Source organism: Silurus aristotelis, assembly GCF_946808225.1.
Source record: "Silurus aristotelis genome assembly, chromosome: 21".
In the NCBI taxonomy this organism is placed as follows: Eukaryota; Metazoa; Chordata; class Actinopteri; order Siluriformes; family Siluridae; genus Silurus; species Silurus aristotelis.
This window is the reverse complement of record NC_139594.1, coordinates 15,634,900-15,645,998: the sequence shown is the minus strand read 5'-3', so window position 1 is coordinate 15,645,998 and position 11,099 is coordinate 15,634,900. Positions and strand designations below refer to the sequence as shown.

Sequence of the window (11,099 nt, the reverse complement as noted above, 5' to 3'; positions counted from 1 at the left end):
GCACTTCCGAATTAGAGCAAAGGTTATGTGTTGGGCATGTGGAGCATGCACGTCCATGCATGGAAACGTAAATAACATCAGCGACACTATTTTGTGCCAGTACACCATGTTTTGGTGACCACGTCATTTGAACAGTTATATAGTGCATTATTTTGGTTACTGTTTTAAAGGTAGTGTGTTAGATTTCATGAAGGGGTTTAGTGTTTTCTTTTTCAGTGAGGACTGCTCTCCCATCTAGTGGCCATTTGTAAAATCTGTTGCTTTGGTAAACCAAAATGTTTTGCAATTGATGATGATTTGCAATTTTAGGCATTTCAACGGTAACCTGATACCTGTGAAGGGAAGGACAGAATTAATATATACCTACTGATAAGTGCAGAAATGTTACTCTGTTGGTGCATTTTTAATAAAACATATGATGGACATGAATGAAATGCAACATGCATATGTAAGTAATCAGCAGCAGGGTGATGTAGTTGTGCTGTGATCCACCCTGGTACAAAGCGTCCTCCTGTTCCCATCTCACAGTCGATCATTTTCCACTAACGGCAAAACCAGTACACCATACACATGTACACAGATATACGCCGATCAGGCATGATATTATGACATTATAACATTATGAGCGGTGAAGTAAATAACACTGATTATCTCTTCGTCACGGCACCTGTTAGTGAGTGGGATATATCGGGCAGCAAGGGAACATTTTGTCCTTGAGTTTGATGTGTTACTTAGAAGCAGGAAAAATAGGCGAAGCATTAGAGCGAGGGCCCAATTGTGATGGCTAGACGTCTGGGTCAGGGCATCTCCAAAACTGCAACTCTTGTGTTGTTATCCTGGTCTACAGTGGTCAGTAGCTATCAAAAGTGGTCTGAGGAATAAACGGTGGTGAACAAACGACGGGGTCATTACTGCACAAGGGGTGCGAAGGCTGGTCTGATCCCACATGTTACTATAGCTCAAGTTGCTGTGCAGTTAATGATGTTAATGTTTGATGGGTCAGGACGGTTTTGGCAGCAGAAGTTGGACCAACACGATATTAGGCAGGTGGCTATAATGTTATGCCTAATCAGTGGCTATAAAATTATGCCTGGTCTGTGTATATATATATATATATATATATATATATATATATATATATATATATATATATATATATATATATATATATGTATGTATATGTATATATACACAGAGTTGGAGCTTAGAATTGCCCCTTCCTCAAGAACTTTCACATCACACAAAAAAGTTAGAATATTGAATCTTCTAGAGTGTTAGATATTGGACTTTAAGAATCCTGTCACTCTCATTTAGAAAATAATCAAAAATATTTAAATTAGTGACTCTAGCTGTGTTGTTGATTGCTTTGCTCTTAGTAATGGCTTCAACAGCCCCATTCCAGACCTTGAAACCCCTCATTGTAAGGTTAGATTTGTAGTGTCAGTATGAGAAACCAGAGAAAGCAGGTGCGTCACCCTTGACCACCCAGCTGCGAGCACTATTTTACATGGATGCACTGCAAAGTTTTATATATGGAAAATAGATAATAAAGAATACTTGTGAGACCAAAAGTATTTGTCATATATTTTCTTTTGTCAAAACAAGACTATAGGTAAAAAATACAATACTAATGTAGCTAAGCCTACTTTGTTTTCATATACAGATATTTCTCTGACATTTGTTTAAATTCAAGTGAATTTAGTGCCTTAACAGAGTCCAGATTCACCTGTTAATATAATACACTAACTGAATTTATACTGTTGCATATCAAATGAGCTTGAACAACCACATGAACATGCTGTGATTACGCTCCACGGAGGTTAATGTTCTACTGGCAGTAAAGCATATGCAGCAGGTTGTAAAGGATTTACAGTTTCTACAATACAGGAACATAACAGACAAACCCAAGGCTCTGCGGCAAAGCAGGCAAACCCTCTGTCTGTTGCTCTGTGTCTCTTGTGCTGGTCTGAAAGATTTTTGTTAGTGTAAATGGGAAACAGATTTTGCTTATGTATGTGTGTGTCACAGTTAAAAACGTACAAACTTGCATTGAAGAGGTTTGATTTGAGCTTTAACACCTCCCTGTTATTTGTGGAAAAACTCTTGTTATAACCTTTTAGATTCGATTTTTTTGGGTTTTTCGGTTAATGAAGTTCTTAACACAAAGTACACCGGGGTCACAACTAGAACATACTGTATGAAAGGACCTTTCTATTATGCATGATGCATATGCTGCTAAATCAACTGTTGTGGAAGTTCTACAAACCTTTCCTAGGTTAAATTATACTGAATTTTCCTAAAGATTTGCTAAAATAAACCTGGTCTTTAGATATTTATTGCAAAAGCTTACTGAGCGTGACTGCACGGAAAACATTCATTTCCAATGTAATGGTTCCGAGGTCTGCCCTCCAGTACACTTTCATTGAAACTTTACATAGCAAATCTACTGAATGAATCTAAGGAACAAATTTCTTAATCGCTCCTCTCACTTCCTCCTTACTAATCCTATCCATTCCTGGTTCGCCATCTCCACACCATCCAACCTTTTCTCTCTCTCTTATTTTCCTCATTCATCAGCTGCTCAAAATACTCCCTCCATCTTCTCAACACACTCTCCTCACCAGTCAACACATTTCCATCTCCATCCTTTATTTCTCTAACTTGCAGCACATCCTTCCCAGCTCGGTCTCTCTGCCTGGCCAATTGGTACAAAAGGGTACCTAACACAAATACACTTACATTTTCTCCATTTTTGAACTTGATGTTATTTATCATGTAGCACAAATAAATAAATAAATAGAAGGCTTCAAATAGATGTGATTCTGTGAATTCTGTGAATCTATGATTGGCATCAGTATCAGATGATACAGCCTCCAGTGATCGGGGATCAGTGATCGGCCCCAAAAATCCTGATAGGAACACCCATACAAGGTACACATGACCAATTTAAATAACCAATAAGCCTCTGTTTAAGATCCATATATAAACACTAATGGTGTTTTTTAACCATCCAACTATATATATATATATATATATATATATATATATATTTTTTTTTTAATTGAATTGTTCCTCTATATCTGATTAATCAAATTTATTGGTGTAAAATATATTTTGTTTACACTCATTCTTGTTTTTTTTTTCCTTTATTATTATTTTTGATGAGAGGATACAGTTTTTGTTTTATTATATATAAATGTAACAGAAACTTTGATCAGGTCTAACAAGACTTTCAGGTGTTTCAGGTATACACCAGGTTTTGATAGGAATAGTTCACAAAATGTTTCTCAGAAACCTTCTCCAGACCAAACTGTATTAGGGCTATAGTTTGAGAGGTTAAAAAGATTTCAAAGTTTGTGAAAAATTATAGCAGATTATTGTGTCACTGCAAGGTCGAGCAAGGCCTGAAACACCTGCTGCATGAGATACCTGTCTGTAATGCAGCGTTATGTTATACTGCTTTTCTGCATATTATTGAGAGTTTCTATATAGGTGGTCTTATAAATAAAGGAATTAATGTGTGAATTGATTCAGGTAGGATGCCACTAAAGGCCTAGGTGTGAAATGCATGGCCTGCCACTGCACCATGTGCAATGAAATTGTTATTTTCCATAAATAAATGCTGTTCTGGAAAAGAAGGGGGGCGAAAAAAAATATGCATTTAGAACCCTCTAGAACCAAAAACAAACGTTTTTTTTTTTTAATTAATGGAAATTAAAAGCACAAATCTGGCAACCTTGATTCTTTCTCAAAGAATCTCAAAGAAAAGGATTGGGCGACACTGCTGTGAAAATCCCCCGGATTTATGCTAGGGGGCAGTGTGAACAAGCCGACATTTACCAGCTAGTGATAGCGGATAGAGGTGGTGCTGCTTCCTGCCGTCTGGACCGGAGAAACGGCGCAAGATGCACATATGAAAGGAACAAAAAAATAATAATTGAAAGCGAAATCTAGCGGGTTATCATGTAGCTTTTATTTGCATTTATAACCAAATATAATCAGCTCCAGGATGCTTTAAGGCCATCGGGTTGGATGCAAGATTGTATATAATAAGAGCAAGCAGTGATACAGCATCTTCAAAGAAAGCATCATCATCATCACCATCATCTATCCGGCCATCAGGTGAGCTGTAACATGCCTTCCAACGCCCCAGCACGAATACTGCTCTCAGATCATCAGCATGAATAGACTATTATATATATTATTTTACAACGATATGATTGCGTTTTATTTATATTATAGATTATATTCCTGTATCTGGGTACCCTTGCATTTGACTATGGAGCATGACGTCATTGGCTGAATGAGCTGCCTACTGTTTGCATCTTTTTCACTCTGTAGAATAATAATTTCTAGGTTCTCAGTTTGTTTACACAGTGACAACAACAACAACAACAACAACAACAACAATAATAATAATAATAATAATAATAATAATAATAATAATAACTGGTCTGCTTTTACACCCATTTACAAATCCATAGGATGGAATAAAGATTTTATTAGAGAAACTGACACAGGTCTATTTTCCTTTCAGATAATCAAACTGCTAATTGTATTTACTAATTGTATATTTTTGTTATTAAAACATGTTTAAGAGCAGGTGTTTTTTGTCACCCTGCCCTGTTTTCTTTAAACATGTGCTCTTGTTGCTCCATTCGGCCATCATAAGGTGCCTAAAATGCTTTTTTATTGTTAAAGCCTGTTAATATTCACCCTGCTTGTGTTGCTGAGGTGCTTGAAAGTAATATTATTTATGTTTATTTTTATTTTCTGAGACCAGATCTACTGTGTTCTACCTACACTATTTGCTGTGTCATATATTAATGCTTATTTGAAATTATAAGGCCTAGGATTCAGACTTACTCACATTTATCACACAGCGATTTATCCTGATTACGGTCGTGGTTTGGTCCAGAGTCTTTTCCAGGAACACTGGGAGTGAGTTGAGAATTACAGGCTGGTTGAAACATTTCATCCGAAAGAACCATGCACACATATTAATACTTAGCAGGGTTTTGGGAGGTGGGAGAAAATTAGAAAATGCTAAAAGAAACCAAAAGTACACTATATGGACAATTATTAAGACATTGGAAATTTCCAGCCATATGTGGTTCTTTCCCAAACTGTTAGCACAAATATGGAGGTCCACAATTTTATATAATGTCTTTGGATGCTATAGAGTTATAGAGTTCTGACGCTATGCTATAGAGTTCTGACCTCATGTATTTTGCATCCCAAATATCCGTCCTAAATAGTAGCCGAGATTCTACTGTCCTAAATCGTAGTATGTTGCAATAAGCATTCCAAGGGTACCTGGAGTATAAACATTTTTACAGTTAATATAACCCACACCCACTGAGTTTACATCTAATAAATAAGTTGCAATCTTTAGCATTTCTCATAAAAAATGAAGCAGGCAGTAAAATGCTTCAGAGCTAAAAGCAATGTCATACCAGTGGTTCCTGAAGATGGTGGCACTTGGGGTAAAAACTTTCACCAGCAACTTTTTGGGGGTGCAGGGTCTGCTCGAAATTCCTGAAAGAGTAAGAAAGAAAGAGTACTTACTAAAACCCTCTGCCCCTGGTTCCTGAAGTTATTCATGCCATGCAACAACATGTTTAGATGGATCTGCACAATCTCATTTATACATCATTTATATATCAAATCTCATTTATGCAACTGAGCAGCTATGGGGTTAAGGGTTGTCCTCAGAGGCCCAGAAGTGGCAGGTTAGTGTGTTTGGGATTTGAACTCACAACCTTTAGATCAGAAGTCCAATCCCCCAAGCACTAAGCTACCACTGGTTTATGACCAAATGTACTAGGATATTTTCACACTTGAATGTAGAAGACATCTGGAAGGCATTGACCCTCTCTGTGCGCATTAAAGTGTTTCAAACAGGCCACAAAATTCATAACATCATTGTGATGATTCATTTAAAATGCCAACAGCTCTTTAACTCCCACTCATGACACAGAATATTAAACTTCATCAGATATTGGGCATTTATAATTTTCTGCTGGAAATCTCTGGGAAACTTTGAACTGTAAGAGTTAAGGCTTAAACTTGGGTTTTAAAGGTTTAAAAGTGGGGTATCCATCTGTGCCTAAACCCTAAATGCCCTGTGTCTGTATCTCAGTGAAAGGAATGAGCCTCTAACCAACCCTGCTCAACTCATCTCAAGATTTAGTCTCCTGATAGACTGTTTTAGAGAAGTCTGAGCTTGTGTATAGGGCTATTGATGTGATACCACTTAATACACTGAAATGGATTAATGGGATGTACAGAATCAGTGACTATTATCAATCAATATTTAGAAATGTGACACCTGAATTATTAAGAAAAAGATATATATATTGGGATTGGCATATCCTATACAAGTAGAGCTTAATTCGTTAGGTTTGGAAATCAATGTAAATAAGAAGGACCATGTGCTAGTCTCTTCTGTCTTTTCTGGTAACGTTTTAGATCAAAATGGCTGACAAGAGTGACCTAAAAGCTGAGCTGGAGCGCAAGAAACAGCGTCTAGCTCAAATCAGGGAGGAGAAAAAAAGAAAAGAGGAGGAGAAAAAGAAAAAAGAGGTAAGGTCTCTGAAGACAGTTGACTGGTTTTACAAAATATTAGTTTCCTTGACGTTAGTGAATAATTCATAACACTGATGTAGTAATAAACATTATGAGGAATAAAATGCTAAAATGGATTAAAAGGGTTGACCTACAGTATGATTCGACAAATTTATTTTGGATGTGTGTAAATCTGTGTCTGTGTGTGTGTGTGTGTGTGTGTGTGTGTGTGTGTGTGTGTCTCCATTCACAGTCGGAAACACAACAGAAGGCAGAAGCTGCTCCTGAGGATTCAGATTTAGACCGTAAGCGCAGAGAGACTGAGGCGCTGCTTCAGAGTATTGGAATCTCCCCTGAACCACCATTAGGTACAATAATTACCACAAAACACTTACTTTTCATCTAATACACTTTGCAGAAATGTAGGAGTCTTATCCATCCATCCATCCATCCATCCATCCATCCATCCATCCATCCATTCAACCATCCCTCTATTTATTAATTGATTGATTCATTCAGTCATTTACTGTATTATAGGTCAATATCTGGTCATGATTTCCATTTCTGAAGTAGTTTAGTGAAAACGTTTTAAAGTGAAGTTCATTTATAGTGGGCTAGGACCGGATTTATTTTATTTAATTTAAATATTTTATTAAGTTTAACTGAATGCTTGTTATTAGGTTCCCTGGTGGTCTAGTGGTTATGATGCGGCGCTCTCACCGCTGCAGCCCGGGTTCGATCCCCGGTCAGGGAACCGACCCCAGCCATTAGGGTCGCACCAGCCTTAGTGCCGGTCCCAAGCCCAGATAAAAGGGGATGGTTGCGTTAGGAAGCGTAAAAACATGTGCCAAATCAAACATGCGGATGATCCGCTGTGGCGACCCCTAACGGGAGAAGCCGAAAGAAAGTTTTTAACTAAATGCTTGTTAATCATATGTTACAGATGGTTACATTTTATTTTACATTAGGGCTATAGGATTCAGAGTCACTCTCGTTTTCAGTATCAAATGTAAGAAATTCAGCATAAATCATGTCAGTACCTTCTCTACTCTCAAATTTCAATGAATAAAAATGAAGTGACAAAATATAGAAACATTTAGAAACAAAAACAAAAAACTGCATACATGTGCACACCCCTAAACTACTTATTTGCTGGAGCATCTTTTGATTTTATTACACCACTCATTCTTTTTGACTAAGAGCCTATCATGTGTCACATCATAACCTCTAGATCAATCAAATTGCAAGGACATCTGTGCAAAGCCAGCGTCAGGTCCACCTATAGATTTTTAGATAGATTCAGGTCTGGGCTCTGGCTGTGTCATTAAAAAACCTTTTTCTTCTTTTGGTTTGATTTATTTTATTATTATTATTATTATTATTATTATTATTATTATTATTATAATTATAATTATTATTATTATATATTACTATTATTATTATTATTAATATTATGATATATTACTATTTATAAAATAGTATGAATCTATAATAATTAAAATATTTATATATATACATTTTTATTTTTATTTTCTTACACTACATCATAAAAACCTTTTCTTTTAACTACTACAATATTAGATAAGACTTGTGATAAATCTAAAAATAAAATAATTATATTATTATAAAAATATTTGATGATAGAATGAAAGCATTGGAATCTATCTATCTATCTATCTATCTATCTATCTATCTATCTATCTATCTATCTATCTATCTATCTATCTATCTATCTATCTATCTATCTATCTATCTATCTAATTTGTGATCAATTACAAAATTACAATTGGCTATGGAGCACTGTGAATAGATTATCCAGTGGAAATGTGGAGCCACCTAGTGGACAGATTTGCTAATAACAAGAGTGATTATTGCCATGTGACTGTTGCCATGCATACATGCATCTCAATGTGCAGCTGTTGTATGTTATCAATAACTGGTCAATATATTACACACAGTCATGTCTTATAATATGTTTGTTTTTAACTAACCTTTACATTGAATGTGTTTTAGTCCCAACACAAATGTCTCCGTCAAAATCAATGAGCACACCGAGTGAGACCGGGAGTCAGGACTCAGTGGAAGGAGGCACTGTGGGCAGGTATGTCTCTCCTTTATGTCTCATATCTATTTTGCTTACTAATGCTTTTAACATTAACATAATTATTTGCTTCTTTGTAACATAATTATTTGCTTCTTTGATAATGTTATAAATGCTATCTGAATTTACCTTTCTAACCTTCATCTGCCTCATACTGCAACATCACAATACTACTAATTTTGTCACACTGCACTGACTTGTGTGACTGAGAGATCAGTCTGTATATCACATCGAGAAATTACTGTTGTTACGTCATATCACCTCAACATGAATAAGAGATGTTATCTGTAAGAAGAATCTATTATTATTTAAACTCTATCTCTCCCTTTTTTTAACTGATTCCTCTGTTTTTCTTTTTTTTAATGGCATCAACAGATATAGGTAAGAACCAGTGTATGTGATTCTAAATGTGTTGTCCTGTAGCTCCTAGATTTGTTTGTCATTTGTGACTTTCCATTTATAAATCTTCTCAAATAGTCCCAAAAATAGCTCAGATTTTCGTTTACTCAATTAACATATTTGGCAATAGTCACATTTTTTTTTATCGGTTTAGAAAGTAAGTAAATTAAATTAATTGAGTAAATCGCAAAACTAACATTAAATGTAACTATACAGGAGAATTATTGATAAATGCAAGAACTTTACAGTCAGCAGAATGCTATCAGAGTTAGGCAAAATGCACAAATACCACATTTAAACACAGTGGCTGGAAGTGCATTTCACACCCAAGCCTTTAGTGGTGTCCTACCTGAATTAATTTACCCCTTAATACAATCATTATGACCCCACAGCTGTAGAAACTATCAATGTTATATAGTTTAACAGAGCGCCGCATCACAGACAGGAATCTCATACAATAAAAATTAATGCAATAATAAAGCAAGAAACCCAATGAACACAATTCACCAAGTCTCCTTTCACTGCAGCCACAACTGTACCACCTGCAAACATAATCTCTAGCAGATAAATCAACACAGACCTAAAAAAAATGAGTTTTCTGTGCGTTTTTGCGCATTGTTTTCCGTGCATTTCGGTTTTCCGGATATTGTGTGTTTTTGTGCATATTCAACAGAAAAGAAAATGCAAAAGTTTAAATGGTTCAAGAAAAAAATAAACAACTGTTTTGAACCATTTTAGCTGACTGTTCCTTACGATGTCCCTCTTTTCTTGAAAAGTCCCTCTAGTCCTTGTAAGTGTTTCTGCAAACAGATACATTTCTTCTTCTCTGTCAGCCATTGTGAAATGAAAAAACATATATTTGATCTTGTGCAGTTTGCAAGCTCTGGTTAGTACGTTTTCTGACCATCCAATCAAACGATGTGAAAATGCTGACATGTATAGACGCCTTCTAGGGGGCATCGGAGTGACCAAATCGCAATCTGATAGGTTAAAGCAACAATTTAAAGCAGCACAGATTTGAATCATTAAGACACCTGTAGTGTTTACAGAGCTGGCCTTAGATGCGTGATGGCTGAAATCTGATTGGATAGAAACTCTAACCGAAATAAAAAAAATTGAAAGAATAGACTATTGTAAATAATTTAATACATATTCATAGACAAAAAACATTAATTAAAATTCAAATATATTATTATATTTATTCTGAGAAGGCCTTGCTGGGCGTGACGGCCCGCCACAGATCAACCCTACTTATGACCATCCTTCCAATTCAGGATCCTGTTAATCACCATATGCTAATCTAGGTAATGATGTTAAATAAATGTTTTTCTCTTGTGTCTGAGACAGTAGCTGTGATATGTGTCACTATGACCACTTATTCTTCTCATAGTATTCTCAACATACTGAGAATTCTTAATCATATAAGTATATGCATCATTATAAAGGATATTTGCACTATATATTTAATTGACTATTTACATTTAAGTAGATTGAGTAAATCTGAAGTAATTCTGAATAATAAATATATATTGAATAGTTCTGTCAGTCCGTCAAAAATATTAAATCGTTTAAATTAAAAGTTAACTCGTGATTAATCGACTTAATCGCAACTTTTTATACTAAATGTACCTTAAATGAATACTTTTCAAGTTTGTAATACTCTAATCAACATGGGCATGGACAAATATAGCATATGTATGTTTATTATTAGTGAAACCCAAATTCAACATAGAGCATGAAGACAAAATAATCTTGTTAAAAAATGTTTGAAAGTAATTATCGTGTTTTAAAATGATGTAAACCATCAGGACACCAAACAGAACTTTTGCTATGTTTCCACATGGACGGTTTTAATTGGCGTATGTGTGCATCATTATGGATTTTGGTGCTTGATTTTAAAATTTGATTTTTTTTCCCCCAAAACGTCGGACAGCGCATGTAGGACATTTTGGGGACAAAGTGAGAGAGGCCTGATTGAGATGGTTTGGACATGTGCAGAGGAGGGACATGGGGTATATCGGTAGGAGAATGC

At 35.6% G+C, this 11,099-nt stretch overlaps 1 protein-coding gene across 3 annotated transcripts in view; it reads left to right on the top strand.

The window, feature by feature from the left end:
- Nucleotides 1-3,799: 3,799 nt before the first annotated feature.
- The window catches only part of dync1i1a (dynein cytoplasmic 1 intermediate chain 1a), a 62,908-nt gene continuing 55,608 nt past the window's right edge, over nt 3,800-11,099 (top strand). The window contains exons 1-4 of one of the 3 annotated variants that reach the window (XM_083523644.1): nt 3,800-4,122; nt 6,472-6,585; nt 6,821-6,935; nt 8,581-8,672. In XM_083523644.1, coding sequence (XP_083379770.1) covers nt 8,671-8,672 — 2 coding nt within the window. In that variant the 5' untranslated portion in view covers nt 3,800-4,122; nt 6,472-6,585; nt 6,821-6,935; nt 8,581-8,670. The remainder of the gene's footprint in view (nt 4,123-6,471; nt 6,586-6,820; nt 6,936-8,580; nt 8,673-11,099) is intronic. The other 2 variants (XM_083523642.1, XM_083523643.1) reach the window with 2 other exon arrangements.